General features: G+C 33.1%; 2 protein-coding genes and 1 non-coding gene across 3 annotated transcripts; 2 read left to right on the plus strand and 1 right to left on the minus strand.

Moving 5' to 3' along the window:
- Positions 1–2,853: 2,853 nt before the first annotated feature.
- On the plus strand, positions 2,854–5,751 carry LOC105330241 (uncharacterized). The gene is made up of 3 exons (XR_010713094.1): positions 2,854–3,062; positions 4,187–4,255; positions 5,092–5,751. It is a non-coding gene; the product is annotated as an uncharacterized protein (transcript).
- A 3,912-nt stretch (positions 5,752–9,663) lies between these two features.
- On the minus strand, positions 9,664–11,638 carry LOC117688430 (uncharacterized). The gene is made up of 3 exons (XM_066082080.1): positions 11,026–11,638; positions 10,720–10,929; positions 9,664–10,556 (listed from the first exon to the last, which is right to left on the minus strand). The coding sequence occupies exons 1-3, from the start codon at positions 11,539–11,541 to the stop codon at positions 10,035–10,037; spliced, it is 1,248 nt and encodes a 415-aa protein (XP_065938152.1). The 5' UTR covers positions 11,542–11,638; the 3' UTR covers positions 9,664–10,034.
- A 4,201-nt stretch (positions 11,639–15,839) lies between these two features.
- Positions 15,840–17,452, plus strand: LOC117682633 (transport and Golgi organization protein 2 homolog). Its single transcript, XM_034450668.2, is given in 2 exon segments — positions 15,840–16,542; positions 16,545–17,452. Coding segments are annotated over 2 exon segments (888 nt in total). The 5' UTR covers positions 15,840–15,940; the 3' UTR covers positions 16,831–17,452.
- The last annotated feature ends 6,187 nt before the right edge of the window (positions 17,453–23,639 follow it).

Genomic DNA, 23,639 nt, shown 5'->3' on the forward strand with positions numbered 1-23,639 from the left:
ATAGTTTCTTTCTGTAGATGTCAATTTTTGATGAATCGTATGGCTCCACACTTACGACAAGTGCCCAAGTGTCCTAATATTTCTGATAAAAACCAAGATAACCTAAGGATGTTACTGTTTTGTGAAACGGCTATTATGATGAAATGTAATTTAGGCCTCAAATTTGAATGGGACACCTTCATATTGTGAAGTACATAATATCGAAATAAACAATAAAATCGGTTTAATTTTCATTTTTTTTCTTTTCCAAAACAGCGTAACGAAATGGGTAAGAGCATTAGCTATGGCTATGTAAGTCATGAGTTCGGATACCGCAGGGGGCTTTTCATATTTTTACCTTTTCCAAAAACATTTTTGGATAAAATATTGTTAAGTTTTAAAATTCTTAATAAACCGGTGTAAGAATTTAGATTGTAGTGAACTTTTATCCATTTTATTATCGACGGTGTTCAATACCACCTTTTTAGATTTAGGATAGTAAAACTGGCCCTAACTTATTTTCCTTTTTATTTTATGATGATTCTTTTGACGATATAATTATGTTTAAACGTATTAATGCTATGCTGATACTTTGTCAACACTTTGTCTTTACACGTTAATGGAAAGAAAATTTGGGGGGGGGGGGGGGGGGTTCAACTCTTTATATAATCGTCGTATAGTGGTAAACCTGACAAGCGTTAAAAAGTAATGGGCTTTTTGTTCCTTGTTAAACGATTTCTGTTGGCTTTTTTTCTGAGGCAGGCCCAATTTACGAAAATGAGCTTAACCTATTTTCGATAAACTAGCTTTATCGGTTGTAAATTGTCCATGTAGTTTACTGATAGAAAACTAAAGTTAACGACAATTCGTAACCTTTAAGTGGAAACTTGTCAAAATAACATGAAAGTTATAGTTATCGTGACTTGAGAAGGTAATTATTTTGACCAAAAAGTATGTGGAAAGCAGAAATATCACACCTTAGATAATTTAAAATTAGTAATATTCTTGTGAAATAGAATTACCGTAAAAAAAAACATTGCCTATTTCACACATGTTGAAATCTTAATTCAGACATTTTCGTACTCTTTGAAAAATGTGTCAAATCGGAGATTAACTTAAACAGCCAATTTCCTTTTATATGTCTTTTTAATTTGCAAATAAACATCCAATAATATTGCATATACATTTTCATTCCATGGACTCATATTGGGAATAAAAAGATAAATACTCCAAAGTTTTACTGCACATATTCATGCATAGAATAATACTACTTGTCTTGTTACCTAGCAATTACCAAAATATTTAAAACAGAAATCTGAATGACCATTTACATGTAAAGTAGCACATTAACCATTTACATGTAAAGTAGTACATTAACCATTTACATGTAAAGTAGCACATTAACCATTTACATGTAAAGTAGCGCATTAACCATTTACATGTAAAGTAGCACATTAACCATTTACATGTAAAGTTGCACATTAACCATTTACATGTATAGTAGCACATTAACCATTTACATGTATAGTAGCACATTAACCATTTACATGTATAGTAGCACATTAACCATTTACATGTATAGTAGCACATTAACCATTTACATGTATTTTAAGTGATGCTTTTATTGCATCCATAAAAAGGTTCTATTATAGATAAAGTCATTTTTCTGTCCCTCATTAACTCCTCAGATTAAAAATAAAAATCAGAAAACTTAACTGCACATATACAGGGTACCACTACTTGAATAATGTTAAATATTGTATATTGTGGGTTGCGAGATAACAATGTTTGCCAAAACTTTCTGAGTATTATATACGAGCAAAATATCATACCATCTTGTTTGGTCCTTGATCAACACATACTCTCCATACCTTCGATCGAGGAATATATTCACATAACCACCCATGCATCCAATGTTATTTAATACATTCCCATACAGTTTTTAGTGTTAGCTTACATTTTTTAATTGAACTGAAAAATAAGATACAATTCTGTCCAGTGTTTACTAATTGATTATAAAACAGATAATCATGGTATTATCAATATATTGCAGAAAGATTTTGTCACTGTATATTTTTATATGTATGATTAATACAATGAAAGTTTTGACAAAATATTAATTGTCAAATTAAAATTTTTGTACCTATTGACAATTAATATATAAAATACATTTCTTTAGAAAATAGTTCGTCTCTGGTAACAGAATGCATTTGTTGCATTCCTTTGACTGCTTCAGTGGATTTAATCACAGCTTCTTAGACATTTACCATAAGTTGTTTTACCCTTCCCGGAAAGCTCCGAGAAGTGAATAGAGTTCATCTGTAATTTCATTGGCCTATCGTATAATTGGCACTGTGCCAACCAATAGAATTCAAGATGTAACTATTTAAGTTCCTTAAGCAGAGCAAAGTACGTCGTTTCCGGTTTTATGGTATGTATATTTTATACTATAATAGCTAATATGCAAATGCTTGCTTTTAAATGATAAAGTTTAATTTATTATGATGTTAAATTGTGCATTTAAAGTACGTGGGACTGAAACATTTACTACACAAACATTGTACAATTTTTTTTTTTTTAAAAACGTAAATCAATGGGTACAGTGTGTTTAAAAGCATTATGGGAACACATAAATTCTAATGCACAGTCTATTGTTTAAATCAATCTTAAATATTAGGTGTAAACTAACTTAACTGGTTGATTAAATTGAAAATCTCAAACAAAATTGTATGATAATTATAAAAGATACGAAAATAAAAACATTCAAATCATAGATATGCGTTTTCCAATTAACCCTAAATATTATAACACATTGTAGATGTTATTTGACGCTTTAAATTGATGAGTATATATTTTAAATTTGATTTTTTAAAGAGTATTTCAGTCCATACTGATAAGAAGACAGTGACTGTCATATTTTCGAAAAAAAACAAAGTAGAAGAGCACAATGTTCCCCACGGCTTTCGTAACTATTTTCATGACAGTGTTATTACTGGCATCATCCCAGCCGGCCTTAGGAACACATCGTTCTCTTCTTGATCGGATCAGAGATGAACATCCCCGGTGGATATCGGGCTATACAGGTAAAGAGAAATGCTGTTTGTTCTGGGGGTTTTTAATCATAAAAAATGTCTTTTAAAAGTATAGGTTTTTTTTCAGTTTGTAAATTGCACAATCATCTTTAGAAATAGGATAAATATAGGTTCTTCCATCTTATGAATTTTATCCAACAGAGTTGTGAAGGAAAACCTAGGATGACACAGCACTTAACATATAAAATCATGTCTAATATTTAGCAATATATTCTCACTTTATAAATAATGTAGACAAACAGTCAAAAACTGAAATGTTAGCCCGTCTGTAAAATATTGCCGTCTATAAAATATTGCCCCGTGTAAAATTTTGCCCCCTTTACGATAACTAGGGTACTGTTCTTTGCATGACGTAATGACACAGTTTGCTGAAATATGAAACAACGTAATTGTTAAGTTACATACAAAACCAAAGCCTCGCCAAATTTTGAACTTTCCCTGCAAAAAGAGCAATTCTGAAATTATCGTTAAAAAGGTGAATTCCTAGACCTTTTATTAGGTAGTTTATCTTTTTTATTAATTTCAGATAGGAAACATTTTTAGAGAAGTATCATACAGTGCAAGCATTGCCTGCACGTTAAATGCACCACTGACCAATCATTACGTGATCGAGCCTTTTCAGCAAGTTGGCGTAGATTAGAATATATTACTGAATGTTTCTAACCTTATAGACATATGCATGGCAATTAGCGATGTGCTTGATATCGCGATTATCGCTACCCACCGTAAACGTTAAATAAATACACAGTAAAAAATGTAATAGGATTTATTTACAATATTTTATTTTCTTTGGATTTCGAACAATTTAATTTTCTAACTGTTTGCATATCCTGGTGAATTATATTACCGACTATCGCCAAAAAATGGCAAGTTTATGCATTCATGTAATTTTTAATGGTTATAAACCGAAAACTGTCCATTATATGTATGTCAAATATTTTACAGTCCGAGGCACGTCAGCGCCGACGACAGCACAATATCTGACAAAATCCAGTTCAAGACTAATAGCTTACTTAAAACATTTTGTCTTTCTATTGATTATGAACATTTTATGGACTCGGTTTAACAAAAGATGACGTCACAAAAATGTTTTGAGAATGTTTCTTGTATTGTAGGTTCGACTTACATAATCTGGGGAAAACACTCTTGCCCAGCTGTGCATGGAACAAAAGAAGTTTATAACGGTAATCTTTACGATTAGTATTTATGATAAGATAACTAAAATATCATTTTTACAAAAAGTATGTGTGTTCTTCTGCAATCAACTTGAGTTATGGCATGATTTAGAATAGTCATTTGGGCAATAAGATTAAATTACGGTATAGAGTGCAATTGTCTCAGCTTCAAAATAAACCCAGTTGATAAATCTTGATATGTATTACATTATATATAATGAACATTTATAAGACATGAAACATTCTGACGTGTTCTTTTGATGACAGAGAGAAGGGTTTTGATTAACAAGGTGTGGTACAAACCGTGTCATTTTCAGTATCTTTCTCAAGACATCTAAGGATGCATTTTTTGGGAAAGTGTTCTTAAAGAGTAGAATAAAAAGATTCTTCAAAATGAATTGATTTTTAGCCTTATAATCCTTAGATGAGACCTTAAGGGGTCATTGAAGACTCGGGCCAGGAAGACAGCAGGACGCATCTTTTTTTTAAGTAGCTCGTGAAAAAAGAGGACATAATCCATTTAATTTGGTTTTCTTGATTTCTTCTCGATAAACGCACGGCAGATATAACATACGTTTGGTGTATTTATACATGTCAATATAAAATGTATGTACACATGCAAGTTGAAAAACTTAAATCTTTATTATCGAACACAATGGTTAGACAACATCAATCGAAAGCATCGGATGTATATACTTGAACTAAAAAATAAAACTTTTTAAAAGTTTTCTAAAAGTCTGAGAAAATACATGTAAGTATATTGTGAGATACGCTTTTCTGTAAGCAGAACATCGCTTGGTGATATCCAAAATTTGTTCACATGTAGTTTAACTTATGATTGACAGGATATGTTGGTGGAAGCCAATATAATGCAAAGGGAAATGGCGCAAACACTTTGTGTTTGCCACATGATCCCGATCGTCTACCATACGGAATATCATTGCCAGACAGATACGATTATGCAAATCTCTATGGCGGCGAGTTCCAGTTTAATATAGGTCACGTACGCACAGACGAAAACGTCCCTTGCACCGTCTGCCGAACAAATATAGCGTCATCAACCATCATGATTCCAGCGAAACGTACATGTCCGACCCACTGGCAAAAACAGTACACAGGAATCTTGACCGCCAATCGATACCCCTATCATATGAGTGAGTACTTGTGCTTGGACGATAATCCAGATTATGTTCATGGGTCTAGAAAGGATGACAACGGAAGATTGTTTTATCCCGTGAAAACCGTGTGTGGATCATTGCCGTGTCCCCCTTATGAAAATGGAGAGTATGTCTCTTGCATTGTTTGTTCCAGATAATTCACTAACACATTTAATCTCTTTTCGTTCCGTGTCCCCCTTGTGAAAATGGAGAGCTTGTCTCTTGCGTTGTTTGTTCCAGATAATTCACTAACACATTTATTCTCTTTTCGTTCTGGTGTTGGTCATTTATTGTATTAGACTAATTGTCCTTGTTAAGTCATCATAATAAACATTTATCTTATCAGAATTGTTGTTTTTTTTCTAGAAATTACGACATGTATTACTTTTTTCATACAGGTATTGATAAACAGAATTTTAATAACAGCAAGAATCAAATATTGCAGGGGTGTAAATGAGGCATACGGAGTCAAAGATACATGTAATTCCGCGAAATAATAAATCTTAGTTACAAAAACCTATTCAAATTGATATTCTATTGATATTAAACTATCAAAACGTAGACCGAAATCAAATTTTAAAAAAATACCAGAGACATTTTTTTAAATCGGAGTGTATTAACGTAGATTCATGACGTCATGACTGAAAGCTAAATGTCATGTAAAATTGATCGGAATACCTTGCTGAGAATTTGACAAGAGAATACTGGAACACATGTTAACTTTATAAATTGTTTGCTAAAAGGTAAATAATTTGATCTGTGTTTGTCTTGCTTTGCATGAAAGGTCACGTGATTGCATTGTCTGAACGTTGTCAGAAAGGCATACTTTGACGGACCTCTATTGTAAACATATCTATCCATGACGTACTGTGATATTGTTAAATAAAGCTAACAAATACCATTTTTATAAAAAGGAGAAACATATAAAGCAAGATAACAACAATTAATAAAAAAACGGCAGGTTTTTTTTTATCTATACTACTATATTAAAATAATAGATTCGACCTTTTTAGTTTACGTTTCCACAATATCACATTTGCATGGATAAACTCAGAAACAATACTACAAATACGTGTAAATTTTTATTGGAAATCTGCTATATATATTCTGGTAAAAAAAAAAGTTGGTGAAAAAGAATTGAATTCTTCAATAATTTGAATAAAATTTTTAGATGAAAGGTATTTACAGTCTCAAAATGGTTTGTTATTAAATAGAAATCGTTTTGGAGCGATTCTGCAATTTCCTGCTACATTACGGGTATATGGGAGGCATTTTAACTGTGGTGAAGGCCTGTTCCAAGACACAGTTATAATTATTTTAACTAAGCAGAGGGTAGTGAAATAAATAGCATTATTGTAGGCTTAACGCTTGGTTCTGTAAATGTCAACAATACGGTGTGTCGATGTATCTATTTTATAAATGTTCGATATCATATGCAATGTTAACCCGTGCACGCACGGGTCAAAGTCTAGTATTATTGCATTATCTTCAAGTATGGTTAAAATTCCATTATTTCAGTTCATCAATTACCTGATTTCAACAACAAAACCAACATTGGTCAAGCCAGTTCTGGTAATTAAATCTAAGATGTCTTTACGCCCATACAAGACGTGCGGTTCTATGTCTCTGAATCAGTGCTTAATCTCGTTCACAGAACGTCTGGTGCGTACACGTGCCAATTTGACGGTGTTGCGTACTGTTTGAAACGATATTACACGCGGCCATAAATGGTATAAGTTAACTTGCCAACAAGGTACCTATGTTTCAGGTGGTTTAGATGGATGTAGCAATCTTGACATCTGGTCGAGACCCAATATCTCGGTCTTTCCAGGATATCACGGACACTTTTGTTTTAGTTTAGTTAGTGTTGAAACAGAGATATTCATTTGTTGCATATCGAAATGAAAAGCAATATTTAGCAAAGAAAAATATTCTGATAATAACTTTTATAAGGTTTCCATATGTTTTGCGTAATGTGAAAGATGATAGACGTATGAACAGTATATCACTAGAGAGCACATGTACAATCTGTCGTTAGAACAATTCGACATTCCAACATTTCCCATGCATTTTTAAGCGTTTCACTTTTAAAACTGTTAATAATAAAGATTACTATTGAATAGCATCGAATAACAAGAAGCACGTGCTGAAAAAATAGATTTTTTGTTTCGTTACGGTTAATCGATTTTAAATATGTTGTCTGTGATGTTTTTCAAATTTGACATCGATTACAAAATTTTGAAAATGAAGCATCATGAAGAATAGTTGGTAAAGAACATAATCATGATTAAAACAAAACGTCAAAGTAGCCAAAAATAACGTATCAGGCAGATGACAACCATTCTTTCTTCTCACTCTATTTAATAAGTTACTATCAGTAATCATAATAAGTTATCAATAGTAAAACATCAAATATGTAAATGTTACATTGTGCAAAATTTTGTGGCTTCACGCCTAGGTTTAATAATATGATGTTATCGCATCAGCGGCATTACCTTTTGAGCAGCCCTCGTCTTTAGTCTGACAGAAGGGTATCCTTTGATGGACCTGCACACAAAAAAATATTTTTTTAATAAATGGAAGAAATATTATTTCTATAAAAAAATGAAAAATTTAATCTCATATAACAGTAATGAGCAAAATAAAAAATAACATTGACAAACTTTATATCAATTCTGTTTGTATCAATTTTCTCTCCTCGAGAATTATTCAAATTTCAGTTTGCCAATAATTGAAATCCCCAAGGTCTGATAATACACATGTACGTGTACTCATCTAAAGCAACGACCACTTTGTTTACCTTAAAATATCTCTTAATATATCTTTTAGTACATACGGAACGGGTTGACCTTATTGAAATTTATCTATTAAGATTGGGTGAAAACAGCTCGGAATAAATGTTAAAGTTACTAAACACAACATGGGGGGTTAGGGGTTGTTATAATAGTATCTGAAAAAAAGTGGTGCTGTTTTAATTTGGGGTTTTGCAAGTCCTTGGGATTGGGAATTAGATGACATTGTCTGAAAAGTTAGGTGCTACTAATTATTTTCCCAGACTTTATGTGGAAGTGAGATTAATCAGTCCAAAACAAGCGCAAGTTTTTGTGCGCCGTGAATTACAACTATTTAACACGTACGGAACTGTAGGTCTTCCATCCGAATTTTTGCAGACCTGGAGCTACAGACCTGCAGTTTTATTGCATCATGCAAATGACAAACTACTTATATTGGATTTTAATATATTTGCTTAAACTACCAAAAGACATATTCACAGTTACCACAAAGATATGAATTAATTTCTTTTAGGATTATTCATCAATTCAAAAGTGTATTACTTGTATCATCATTATACGCTGAACCAAAGTTGACTGATCTATTCAAAATTGTGAACACAGTTCTTAATTAAAAAAAAAAGCAAAAATGCATGCATTTTAACAGGATAGGGAAGCTACACGTCAATTATGGTTTTTATCTTTCAACAAAGGACTAAAGCCAGAAACTATGAAAATCGGCCCTGTCCCCAGACTTAGTCATATTTTGTGAGATTAATGATCACAATATTTGCTTCCTAGAATAATTTACTTTTTGTCGATATCTCTATTCGTTTCATAATTACAAGCCTCTAAACATGCCATGAAATTCTGCGCTCTGACGTCGTGACGTCATGTCGACTGTCATAAATATGAACTTGGTTTGGAAGTAGATAAAAAGATAAAAGGTTGATTAAATTAGAAAAATCTTTCAAAATAATTTTGTTGAAATTAGATTTGATTTTATTCAGAAATACAACAATAACATTGAAAAATAATATTCATGTACATATCAATAATTTTATCTTGTGTGTCATTGGTTGTATTATAAATGACGATTATTTACAGATTCTTGTACAGCATATACACCCATTATTATCATTATATAAGTTAATTACAATTTTAAAAAAAATGAAATACACAAAAAAACAAATCTAAATCCAATTATCATAAGATAAATATTTTCGATTCAATTAATAAATATCAAGAATAATTTTTCTAAAGAAAAGACATATGAGTAGTAAAACAGTCAGATAAATGTAATTCTAAGTAAATAGGTTATGTATTTTAAAAGTTGTGTACTAGATAAAAATTTAAAACTCTGTAATCTAATGAAAAAGAGAGCAGGAACAATTTCAATTAATAATAAATATATACATCTAGACAAAAAATACAGTACTTTATATTTATCATTTGATTCATTTCATTGCCCCCCCCCCTCTCTCTCTCTCTCTCTCTCTCTCTCTCTCTCTCTCTCTCTCTCTGTCTCTCACTCTAAATCATCACACTACTACATGTACCGCATTTCAATACAATGGAATTCTAAACATTATACAATTAATATCCTCAAAACAACAACAACAACAAAAACTCACACAAACAGGAACAAGTAATTAAAAGATCAAAATCAATATATTCGAAAGGACATTACCATGCATACGTAGTTGCTACACCCGCAGTGTACACCCGTCTCTCTCTCTCTCATTCTCTCTCTAAAAATCATAAAACAAATCTCTACTTAACAGTTTCATCTTATATGTTCAGAACAATGGTAATATGGCTAAGACAATTATGATATTCACTACAACAACCAGTAACTGTTCATTCCTCGGGTACACTTTCACAACTGCTCGCATCACTGTCAGACTCATCAACGGGAGGTGGAATGTCTGCTGCATCAAGAACATGCTCACCCCAATCACGCACACCGTACTTCCCTCCCTCATGTCTTCCTTTTGACAGGTACCAAATGATGGCCGCTATATGGGAGCACATACCCACTACTCTGGTACCTGCCCTGCATGTACAGTACCATGCATCTACCGAACAGTCAGAGAACTCAATACAGACCAAGTACTGTTTTGATGATGTGTGGCGACTCTGAATCTTTACCCGCAGTAGCCTGTCATTATCCTTATGGAACCAAATGTCACAGTCCCCATCAATATGCTCTTGGATATAGCTGCGAGAAAGCTTCAGTTGATAGGTCCCGCAAGTCAAGTTCCGTAACTGCTCCTCGTCCAGGGTGGGGAAGTTCTCTATTCCAAACTCGGGGACTGGCTGCCACTGAGTTGGCCTTCTGTTCAGACCATTATCTTCAACCAATCGTTGGAGATTATTTACCTGTTAAAAACACAATTAAGCAATCCATTAAATTTTACATTTCATATTAAATTCACATATCTTATTTTATTTACTTATGTGGGATAAGCTCGGTAAAATGTTAAACGATTTATAAAATATGTCCCCTTTTTCAGTGTTGATTAAGTACCCGGATTAGTCGTACCTGTTTAGACAGATAAAGCATTTTAGCTGCGTCTGCCTCGTCTTCCTCTATACTGTGAGTTTTGCTCAGAGGTGGGAAGAACTTATTTGACAGGGCGCATACAATTCTGACATAATCTCCAACGAAAGGGATCTGATTTGTAGGGAGGGTACGGTCCAAATATCGCCACCTTTTGATTCTGGCATTGGATGACTCAACTACCCATCTTATCTGTTCAAGGATAAAATCAGAGATACAATTTTTGTCAGTAGTTGTATATAAAACATCGTGCATTGATAATATTTCTTTTTTTTCCAGATTTCTTACCTTTGTAACAAGTCTGCTCTTATTGGCATCACTAGTGCTCATCTGTTTTTGTCCCTTCTCTAAAAATCGAGGCATTTCTGCTTGAATGCCTAAATCTTCCAGCAGGGGCAAAGCATCTCTAAATCCTCTGTCAACGATGAAAATGTCGTCTTCACTTAGCCAATTCTTGATGTCCTCTGCATTTGTTTTCATGATATGTTCAAGGATTGACGCATCGTTGTTTTTATGGTCTGCTAGGTATGGTCCTTGAATCGAGACAAAATAGCCTGTGGTTGTCACGATTACCATGGGCTTGATGAGCGACCTTCCTTTGTGGATGCTGTAAGAGCGGCGTTGATATCCGAAGTTGTTGCTCTTGGCGGTGTATATGTAGGTTCCATCTAAAACCAGTATGGCCTGACTCTTGTCTATGTCGCCGAACAATGTTTGGGCTAGATGGCGAGTGTGGTCGTTGATTACATCTTCTCTTGTGATGTGTTCAAATCCAAGATTATATGGGACAAAACAAGTCATCATCGCATTTCTAACAGCACTGATTGCTCTTCTTAAACTTGATTTTGAAGTACGAAATAAAGTTGACAGTATTTGATTTGATAATCCAGATTTCAACTTGCATAGATATATGGCTGTAGATTTTCGTAAACTTCTAGATGGTGTCTGTTTAACATGGTCTTTCAAACAGTCACAACGAGTTTGGAAATTGTCCACACTAAGTCCAAGCAGAGATAGACAATCAGAATCTGTAAGAGTTTGCAGATCATCAAAGTCAAGATGGGTTTGTTCATTTCTTTGGCATAGAACGCGCATGTGCTGCAGTTAACTAAGGATGGCGGTTCTGTTGACAAATTCATGATCTGTTGTTGGAAGTTGTTCTATGGCTGCACTTGTTAAAAGTCCATCTTTCACATGTGCGGGACAGCATCTATTTCCAGATGGAATCAAAACATTGTGTTGAATAAACACGGCTGTGCGACACTCTGCGGATATAACAACAAGTTTTGGTCCAGGCTTTTAACAAACGATGCAATATGCATGAGTCTTTGCTGTGGAAAGAAGTTGCAAGGATACTGAAGGTGGACTAGATAACTGTCTTCTGTCACTTGTTTGAGAAGATGAACTCACAGATTGTTGAGTTTCAGTGGGTTTATGGCATGACTTTTCTCTGTAATATATGTTCCTACACTTACTGCAGATGACTGAATTTTCTTTTCCTTCCAACAGAAATTTTTTCTTCAGATATTTTCTTATGCTTTTGTCGATGCGGCGTCTTTCCTTAGGTTTTGATCATTTTGAACACAAAACACAATTGAAGTACTCCGTTTTGTGTCCTGGCATTATCTGTAAAATAATAACAAAATGGGTACCAGGTAACTCATTTATAAGTATTAAGTTATATTTAATAATATTTTCTACAGTAATGTTGCGTTTATAAATTGGCTTTAGATCATGTGCATTTAACATTAGAATTATTCTGGAGCTAATTAGTTATAATTGTTCTTCAGTATGTCGTATAGACAATTTAAATCACATCAAACTGAACTAAAAAAAAATTATCATTTATAATTTCAGTTAAGTTTACAGTAAGTGCAATGCGAATTGCACATTTCATTGGGGAAATCTGAATTCAATCATGAATTTAAATTCAATCTTAAACATTTATTTGTGATGATCTCACAAAGCATTATTTACTTATCAGTTTATGAATTACATTTCCTCTTATATATCTAATCTGTTATTGTTCTCTAGTGTAATAGTTGAATGTACATGTAATATACATATATAATACCTTGTGTGCTTAAAATTCATTAGCTTTAAACCAGGATCTTCATCTGAATGAACTTTGAATTGTTTACAAGCAGGACATTTCGATTTTGATATCACTGCTTAATTCTGCTTTATAACACCCCTCTGGATCCACCTCTGGATATTTATCATTTGTTTGATTAGAAATATACTAACTTGAAAATATTATAATATGCTATTTAGATATAAACCTGATTCAGATTTCCCCATTCTTAATTATGTTATAATATATATAAATAACAAATCATTGTGCTAATTTGTTTTATTAATTATCATTTTTTTGAAGGTGATAAGAAATGCTGAATATATATATAAAAAATCATCGCAAAAAAAGTTTATTTCCAAGAAAGGTAACTCTCAAAATTAGGGGCTGTCAACATTCCACAACAATGATATTATGTAATTTCCCATATTTATATAACAATTAATTTGTTAGCCTTGAAGGCACTTATTATGCAGATTCATATCATCTGAACTTTTAAAATATGTTACATGCTATCCATGATACTGTCCTTGTGAGAAAGGCTTCATACAATAGCAAATCCGGGTGCTGATGGGCTCAGTAAAAAACAAAAGCAATAACTTTGATTAAATAAGTCAATATTAACTAGGTACTAGTTTGATTCGATCTTCTAAATTGTGCATTGCATTTGACGCTTCGTGATATAGTACAGACACAAGCCGAAAATGGCGACAAATATGCAGAAGAAACCGCGCCGCAGACGACAGCAGCAGTATTAATTTCACCTTAAATATCGCTGTCAATAGTTTTCCTCTACGTTTAATAAAAAGAAACAAATACCTACCACGCCAATATCTCATAATTTCACATCTTGTTTTCAGGGGGTAATAGGTTGTTGGTTTGACAGATCCATCGATGTGTTGACAGGGAATATCTATTTTTAGCATACTGGAAAATCCCTTTTTAATGTGACAACTCGTTCGTCGGAATCAATGCGAATAAGAGATTCGAATTTTTATTTTTATGTTAAAACACAAGAATTCTCCGATATCCAAGAGTTTAACTATTTGAAATGGGGGATAAATTCAATTAATACTGTCTTAACAAGTATAAAACGCTAATCCGGATTGCGTCAAGGTATTCAAAAATAGTTAAATAAAGTATGGCGCCACACTTAAACCAACACAATACCGATTAATTATTATTCGATTTTCATCAATGTATCTCTATGTAAAATTTTATTTTGGTTTAAGGTTGGCGCCTATATGAAATCAATAAAAATAACTGAGCGTATCTGTAAAAATTGGCTGATTTTACCATACCGTGTCCGGTTTTAGCTCATATAAAAGCGTCCGTGGTGTTTCCCGAAACATTTTCGAGGCGGAAATATAAAGACAAATGTTTCATGAGTAACTGTCAACAAATTGGCTTCAAAGTAATGAAGTTTGATTTTTACGGATATACAGGGCCATAATCATAATATTTGGCTTTAGTTCTTTATCATTGGCTAATTGTTTTAACTGGGCGCAATCAATAGCAATAGGTACATGAAGCTGATTTAGCACTGCGAGTCTGCTTTACTTGAATATTTGTTTAAATCTTCTCTTTTTTTAAATTAGATAAGAAATATTATATTTTGAAATTGTCTCAATACATTCTTAAACTTGCGATCACCTCTTGGGTACATGCATGTAGGTGGCAGGGGACATTTTTTTTTATCCAATTCATTGTAGCCAAGGGATGCATGTCTTCGGAACTCTGTAACTAGAATTTCCTCAGTTCCCATTCAGCACAAATACCTTTAATTCACTCTTTATAAGGCCAATCACCAATTTCTGAAGAAAATTGCTAATCAAAACCTGTAAAATTCTCTACATACTGGTTTTTATGAGATTTTGACCCTTTCATATTTTGCTAATTTTTCATGATTTTTCAGCATTTTAGACCTCCCCCAGCTAATTCCCTGCAGAGGGTTGACCTTCCGTACCGCGTGCATGCTGCACTATCACATGTCAGAAACTTACCGGTGTATAGTTTACAATGTCCTATCCACCTACTTTTCGTGTTATTTTACCTCCCGTCTGTAACTTGCAATTTCACTGTGTAAAGTCAGCACAACAGTCAAAGCCGCAGTTTTCGCATTTTACTTCTGATTCTCATGTACCTAACATAAGGGGCCTACATATTGCATATCAATTTCAACAAGAGACACCCCTCTAACCAATGATGATCATTAAAAATCATTTCATGAATTTTAGCAACACTCATAAGCCTTCAAGTACAGCAACTCCCAATTTTACAAAAATATTGACGGGTACTTTATTCGAAACTGTCCCTTGCTACCTGTGATTTATTCAACTTACTAGCTCGTTCCTTGGTTTTGTTATTTTAATTGTTTTTTATCCATTTTATTTTCTTTATTTAACTCCCATTAGTTTTTACACTCTTATGTATATTTATGTGGTCTTTTACAGAGCCTATCTTCCCTACAAACCTTCACTACGAATTCTCTTACTAGTACAACTTATTAACAGCAACCCCCAATTAGCAAATTAATTCGTTCGCGTTATCTTCTAGCACTTCTTCACAGACCGTCCGCTGCGTCGGACGGGATTTTTCTCTCTCGGGCTTGAAATCTTTAATACAAAGATGTAGCTGCCACGTTTCGATCCGGTGTTTATTCATTTTTTAGTTTTCATATATTATTTAGTTTTTAGTTTAGTGCTAGTTTTGTAGATGTTTTTGTTCTTTCATATGTAGTTTTTATTTTGTTGTCCTGAAAAAGGGACGGTCGTCCCGAAAATTTGACAATATTTTTACTTTATTGTTCGTGTCGTTGGTTATTTTTAGTGCTTTTTTATATCTCATCTTATAACCGTGTATCTTTTGATCCGACACTATAGATAACGATTGTTGTTGGTTTGTCAGTGCTTCTTATATATATATATATATATATATATATATATATATATATATATATATATATATATATATATATATATATATATATATATATATATATATACACACACACCTGCTAATCAGGACGTATTCGTGTGCATCCTGTGTGAATTCAAGAAATTTATTCTACGTTTTTAAAGGTAATAATCATAAGTGATAGAATTGTAGAAGTCAATTCTATACCTTAAGATGTGTTTTCTGTTTCTTTATGTAAATGACATCCCGGAGCCAAACAAATACAGGGTAATTCTTGCAATGAACAGGGATGAAAGTTGGGATTGTCCAACGAAACCTCTAGATTACTGGAAAAGCAAAAATAGAAGTTTCGCCGGAGGCCAAGATGTGCTATTCGACGGCGACGGACAAACATGGTTAGGAACGTCAAAAGAAGGGAAAATTGCAGTGTTGCTCAATATAATAGAGGCCAAGTCTGATACATTTCGTTACCAAAGAAGGGGTTTCCTGGTCAGTGATTTCCTTTATTCCAACATGGATGGACATTCGTATTTAGAACAATGCATTAACTCTAAAAGCGATAATTACAAAGGGTTTCATCTTTTACTGCTCGACTGCAGCTCTACCAAGACAGATGTGAATTATTTCAACAACAGATCCACCAACAATAGGTGTGAGGATATTCGTGACGATAAGGAATTTATTTGTCTTAGAAATTCTCGGTCAGAGGAGGCGCCATGGTTAATTAAAAAGTTGCAAAAGGAAAGGAGATATTCAAAGACATCGTTAAAAACTTTAACAATAAGGATAGCAAATCAAAACTTGAGAGCGCACTGCTAAAATTATTGAAAGACAAGACAGTGTATTTGAATGATCCTGTTTTGAAAATGCAAACAAAAAATGAAAAACCTTTTGAAGGAACATCTGATAAAGCTAAACAGATCGAACAGTTAAGCTCCTTGTTTGGATATATGCCAGAGCTACGGCGGGGAACACGGACACACTCCATTATCACTGTAGATTTTGAGGGAAACTGCGAATTTCTAGAGTTCACTTTGCAAACACCTGTCGATGAGCTCAACTTACAATGGAATAAAACCTTACTACGATTTAAGATCGAATGAAAATTATGAAATAGTCAATATCGTGATTGAACAGAACATAATTTATAATCGAGAAAAAATTGATACGGAAATATTTCACAATGAAAATAAGTACTATATGAATATTTTTTTACAGTTACTTTTTATAAAAGATTGTTATCTATTATAATCAATTTCAGAATTGCTAATCGGTTGATCGCAATTCGTTCCGACCAATCAACCGCTTACTCGTATCAAAATACGCGTATTTTTGACATGTTAATACCATTTTAATAATTGTTCTGAATAACATAGACATTCTGTTCATGTGCAGATCAAAATATGATGTCAAAATTGTATGATTATTATTAAAAAAGAAATCTTAACATGCAAAAAGGCGTGAAATATGTCGCAATTTCGAGGTCAGTTCAACTTCTCAAAACCGTCCCTGTGTTTAAGATCTAAGATTTTTTCATTAAAAAATGCTAAGCACACTCTTATAGTTGTTTTATGTCATAAATCAACCTCGAAATGATGTACATAACTTTTTTTTTAGATAATTTTCATGAAAAATTAAGAAAAAAACAACATACCGCCCTTTAGTATTTGCCCCCGTAAAAACGAAGTCGATTACATGGTCATTTTTTACGTAATATTAATTCAAAATCATCATATACATTTGTAAGTATCATATTTCAATTTGGATAGAAAATATATTGCAGCATCTTTACAATAGTATTTTTTTTTCTTTCACGAAACGCCTTTGCCCATTAAGTTCAATTGAAAAAAGAAAAGTAATACAAACAATTTTTGAAATGGTTCTTACTAAAAATCTAGTTCAATGTTAATGTTATTTTTGGTTGATATTGATATATCTTTATTGGATCTAACTCACGTATAAATTTTCATGAAAATCATTATTGTAGAAATGAATTGGGTCCGTCGTCCTTAAACCTTAAAGGGGCATGGTCATGGGTTTGGTCGAAAATATATTTTTCGATTTTAATGTTTACAATGCTTTAGTAAGGAATTTTTAATTGGCAACCAAAATGTAAGTGTTTTAAGCGAGTTACAGAGCTTACAATTTTTCGCTATGTAAACAAAGCTTTTGTTCACATTTTGAATGTTGAAGTGAAAAATCCAGTTTTAGACCTAAAATGAATGTGTTATTCGTAAGGAACTGTTTTTTATGATTGAAATGAATAAGAGGATAGACAAATCAACTTGAAAAAGATTTTATACTGGTATATAGAACCTATGTAAAAGAAATCAGGACACGAGCCTTGTTTACATTCTGAAGAACTGTGAGCCTTGTATCTTACTAAAAACTCATCGACTGGCACCGGGAATTCAGTTGATCGTTAGAAAGCACTGTGAATAATAAAACAGAAAAATCAAAATTGACCAAAATCGTGACCATGCTAGTCAAAAAACGATTATGACATACAAAGTTTAAAATGATTGCAATATTTTATTTCTTTCTACTTTTTTATTTTTGATGTTTTTGAACTGATTTATTCAAAATTGTTCACATCTCCCTGAAAAAGCTTGCCTTTTATAGAGAATTTATATTTAATTTATATATTTAATAGGAATGTCTATACACAATAAAGCTTAACAAACTTTACTTAAAAAACATCTAACATTTCAGGCGAGATATATAGGTAAATTGTTGTTATCGCTCAGGCACCTTTGATACGGGTTTGCTTTTGCTTTAAGCCTTATGGTTCAACATATGAACGAGGAAAGCTAGCTAAGTTGGGTTTTTTAGACGGGGTCACGTGACCCCGTCTATTGATTTACTGTCAGCCGAAGTCTCAAACCGGAAGGCACGCGTAGAACAGATGAATTGAGTCTACGCGTAGAAAATAGTGCAGAAAGTTTTCATGCATTTCAGTAAATATGTATTATAAAAACACGCATTAAATCTTTTTTAAGTCCTCTGTGTATAACAAAATTCTATTTAGAAAATAAACAAATAGTTTTATTGATCAAAATATTCTTGCTCGGGTTCAAATGTGGAATGAGTTACGTAACTGAATGCACAGCGCCGTTGACGATTCAGTTGGTGTACGAGCTCATTTATCAATAGAAGAGGTTGATTGTGGAATCGAAATTAAAGTTCATAATCGCAATGTGCCATTTTTGAAAAGTTGTGAATTTTATTTTGACAATCTTTCACCTTATTACTACCAAACTTCATGCGCAAGTTAAAATCGGGACGGGTTAAACACAGATGTTTTAGAAATTAAATAGGTGTTTCATTGGCTTCCAGTCTACTTGCGGTATGACTGCTGTTCGTCTCTAAAGGAATTTTGTACAAAGAAAATAAAAACAAGTCTGAATTTGCCTTCTCGTTCGTTGGTTCTTTCGTTGATTAAACTGAATTTAAATTTTAAACAATGCATTGTAAGCAAAATCTATAATAGATTATACATTTTGGAAGACTTATGCATCATATAATATATACAATCTTATCGATTGAAGAACCAAGTTAAATGTTATTGTTCATGTTTTCCGGCTTAGTTGGAATCAGGCTTGGGGTGAATTACATTGTAAAATAATGCATTACATTACCATTACTTCATGAATTTGGGCATTAAATAACCATTAACATTTCTTAATTTTCTTGAAGTAATACATTACATTACCATTACATGAGTAAAGTAATGCATTACCATTACTTTGTGAAAAGTCAATAAGTTTTAAAAAAGTAATTTAAAAACTAAATAAAGAGTTTTTGTAAATATTTCATAGATAAAACATGGTTAAAATATTTATAGTTTCATGTTCATGTTCACTATCAGGTTCAAATTTAATGACTTATACCAGATTGCTGTTGCACTTGTAGTTCTCAAAGTAAGGTTGGTCCCGTAACATTTAAACGCTAGTGGCGGAGTTGACAATCTCTGTTATCTATGTCTCTGATTTTCGGAGTATGATTTTTAATGAAAGGAACGGTTGTATCGTAATTCGTGTAGATGATGCACGAGTTTACACAAAAAAGTAGTAAGTGGCGAACGGATTTATTTTTTCCTATTAATTTTGCATGAATCGCAAATCGTGTCAGATAAGTCGGTCTTAAAAATCAAAATGGCGACCGTGACGAATCTTTTTATTTTCAAAGTTCTTGGATTCTAATTGTAAAAAAAAAAATTCTAACGTCAGGTGCCTGTGTTTGTTATCGGTATAAAAAGTTCACTTTGTTTGTTAATTCAGCAGTTTTAGAGTTTTCGGTGTTTTCATAAAACTTTAATTACGGATACCGCCCGACTTGTGGATTTTCCCTTGGATCACAAAATTGAATAAACCTAATGATTAAAATTATTTACTTTGATATAGTTGTTTGATTTTCCCTGTTAGTAGTAATTTTTAAAAAATTTCCTTGGCGTTTTATTTTACATAATATACCGTTGTGTCAATTTTCTACAATTATGAAAGCCGGAATTGAGTAAAATTTAGACAAAGTATCAGAAAATTGCAGAAAAGGCAAATTAACATTGATTGTAACAACTAATTCAAACTCATAAATTTTGGAAGCATATTCGAGGAAATCCAGGACAATTTCAGCGAAGTACATTGAAGCGTTTAATAGGGGTTTCATCCAGAAACGTTTCTACGTAACGTTTTGACTGACCTTTGTCCAATCAGATCGTAGCTGGGCGGAGTTGAGACATTACCGCTCGTGATTTAATCTGAGAGAGAGAGAGAGAGAGAGAGAGAGAGAGAGAGAAAGAGAGAGTTAATGGAGTAAATTATAGATGGCGCAGATGAGCGAACTATCTATCAACAATAGTTATAAAGTGACAAATCAAGATCTAGTATATCTTATAAATTCATGTAACTGAAATGTTTTGAAATTCTTTAACCGGGTAACAACGATGTCTATACATGTATATAGAAAAGGGATGATGTAATGTCAAACATCGAAGATTAATTGTACGAATATTTAAGAAACTGTTTACATTACAAGTGTTACCGTTAGTATTCTAATAAAAGTATGCCGAATCTTCCTGGAATTAAATATAGGTTGTAAATTTACTTTGTATAAAAACTTTCTTCATGGTTACTCAGTGTGAAACATTCTTTCACCTAAGGACTAATTTGTCCGCCATTGTTTTTTTCACTTAGCATCCACATGCGTTGCCTTTCTATTTCACTACATCTAAATTCATAAGTGATCATTCGTTCGCATTTCAAAATTTTTAATGCGTATTCTTGAACTCCATGCCAGGAAATTAAGTTGGTTAGTTACGTCATTTTTATACATGTACATGTATGAAGACACTGTTGTCGACGGCCAAAGAAATTTTCACAATCTTTCTTTAAAACGCTTTAAAGATATACCAATATAGGATGTACATGTAATTTTTATATATAGACCTTAATTAATCTGTTTGCCAGTTTATAACTAATGGTGATTTCTTCATCGGCATCACTTATAATTTACTCTCTCTCTCTCTCTCTCTCTCTCTCTCTCTCTCTCTCTCTCTCTCTCTCTCTCTCTCTCTCATTGAAGTCACGAGCGGCAATGTATCAGCTACGATATGAGTGGACAAAGGTTCAGTCAAGACTTTTCTGGAGTAAACCCCTATTAAACGCTTCAATGTACTTCGCTGTACAAATTCAAACTTTCACAACCCCGCCATTCAGTACTCTCAGTACTTTGATTATTTACTACAAATGCGGTCGATTTAGTAACCATCATCTTCCCAAGTCACTGGCGGATTTAAGGGGGGGGCGTCGAGGGCGCACGCCCCCCTCCCCTTAAATTTTCAAAGTATGCATTACTCTAGATGATTTGATAAATTTTACATAGAAAAGTTAGCATTTTGTGTTTCACTTAATTTATAATTATGCCTGACTCAATGTTACACCTCATTGATACACTAGCTGTGCTATGCTGACTGTAATTCTACTGGTCTATAAACATCTATAAACATCTGAACAGGTTCTGATAAAAAACCAATTAAACTGTGTTTAAAACAAGCAGTGTTGGTCATTTGATTATGGTGGCTGCATCAAATTCCCCAGGGCCCTGAACTTGGGGCTTCGACCAAGAATCGACTGGAAACCCCAGCAGAGTGTAGACTGCGCTGTCATTTCCCTATTGCGATGCAAGCAGAAATTTCTGAATAACTGTATATTTTTTGAAATTTTTTCTAGGTAAATAGACTATTTTAATATAAGAATTTTGAAGATTTGATGCATCAGATATTTCTAACAGCTAATAGGGGTCGGATACCGTAACGTCATTAGAATGTTGTAACTTTGATAACCTGGTTAATTTTAGGAGTTCATAAATGCCTAAAATATTTTGTTTTTAATCCAAAACATGTATAAGTTATAAGTAAAAATATGTGTGAAATTGTTATATATATGTTATAGGCTTTTGTGTAAAATGTACATAACTAAAAAAATACCACTCTTTTGAGCCTGGTTTTACCTAAAATACACGAAAACACAGGAGCCTCCGGGGGCTTCGCCCCCTGGGCCCCCACCAGGGCTTTGCCCCCAGACCCCCTGCCTCAATAATTTTATCCACGCCCCCCCCCTAACTGCAAATCCTGTATCCGCCCCTGCAAGTCAAGGGTTTCTGATCCACTTTGCTCTACATAAACATTCAGTAATTGATTCAGGTTGATTCAGTAACCCTTAACTTTCGTATATTTTTATAACAATAAATTCACAAAAAGTAAAATTTTTAAAAGCTAAAAACGCTGTCGATTAAGTAATCCTTGAAGTTCATATATTTTTATAACCATATATACTATCACAAAAAGTATATTTAAAGATTTCAAAATCTTGTTTATTTTCCCACTGTTATCCATCGATAATTGTTAGTGTAATTCGGAAGTTGAAAACTAATCTCATACTCGGCATTTTATAAAGACTGAAGATAACTAGCATTGCAATAAAAACTCTGACGCAGGTTATGCATTTTTATGACTTGCATATTTGTAGCTTAATTCTATTGCCTACGGCGGTTAACAGTTTACAATAATATTATTCACACTGAATTTATCTTGTAGTAGAGAGCATTTCCATTTAGTGGTTTAACTAGATGTGCAATGTCATTTTGTCTGTATGAGTTTTAAACGAACTGAGAGTCTGATCATTGTCCGACGAGCTTTTCGATGACAATTGTGCATTTTTGTGGAATATTTGCAAATTATTGAATGAACATCGTTTCAACACTATGATATTTATAGTCAATGAATAAATTAGAGAAAATGTTTTATCCAAAAAAAAAAAAAACCCAAACAATCAAATAGGAGATATAAATGTCGGGATACAATGTTTATATCCAATCGTCGTAGACTTTCAGCTCACCATAATTTGTTTTCGAACTCTTGGAGGTCATGACAAGCATTTTGAACAGTAAGGCTAATAACTCTAAAAATATTTCAAGATGGGTTTGAAGAGCAACATTTTGAAATGTCTTAAAGAGTGGAAACGTTTTTCTATAACCCTTAAACAAAAAAGAAATGACAGCTAATGACCAGATTTTTAAATGACCTTGACTTTTGACCTTAATGTTGTTTTTTTCTTAAATTGGCCAAGGTAGACGCTTCAATCCCAAGTGGTACGATGTCTCTACGACGTATGGTAAAAAAGTTGTGTTTTTCAAGAACCTAAAACATTCATGGGCTATATATAACTGCTAGAGGGTGTCACGAGATCTTTCAGAGAGAATAAATTAACCTTGAGACATTGATAAACGTCCAATGTCTATCGCTTATGGTTTTAGAGGAGTACAAATGTAGCAATTACAATTATTTCCATTACAAGGGCATAACTGTGTAAGTTCAAGGAGTATTCAGGCAAAGGATCATCTACTGCCATAATTT

The sequence above is a fragment of the Magallana gigas genome, chromosome 4 (genome assembly GCF_963853765.1).
Source record: "Magallana gigas chromosome 4, xbMagGiga1.1, whole genome shotgun sequence".
NCBI classification, from domain to species: domain Eukaryota; kingdom Metazoa; phylum Mollusca; class Bivalvia; order Ostreida; family Ostreidae; genus Magallana; species Magallana gigas.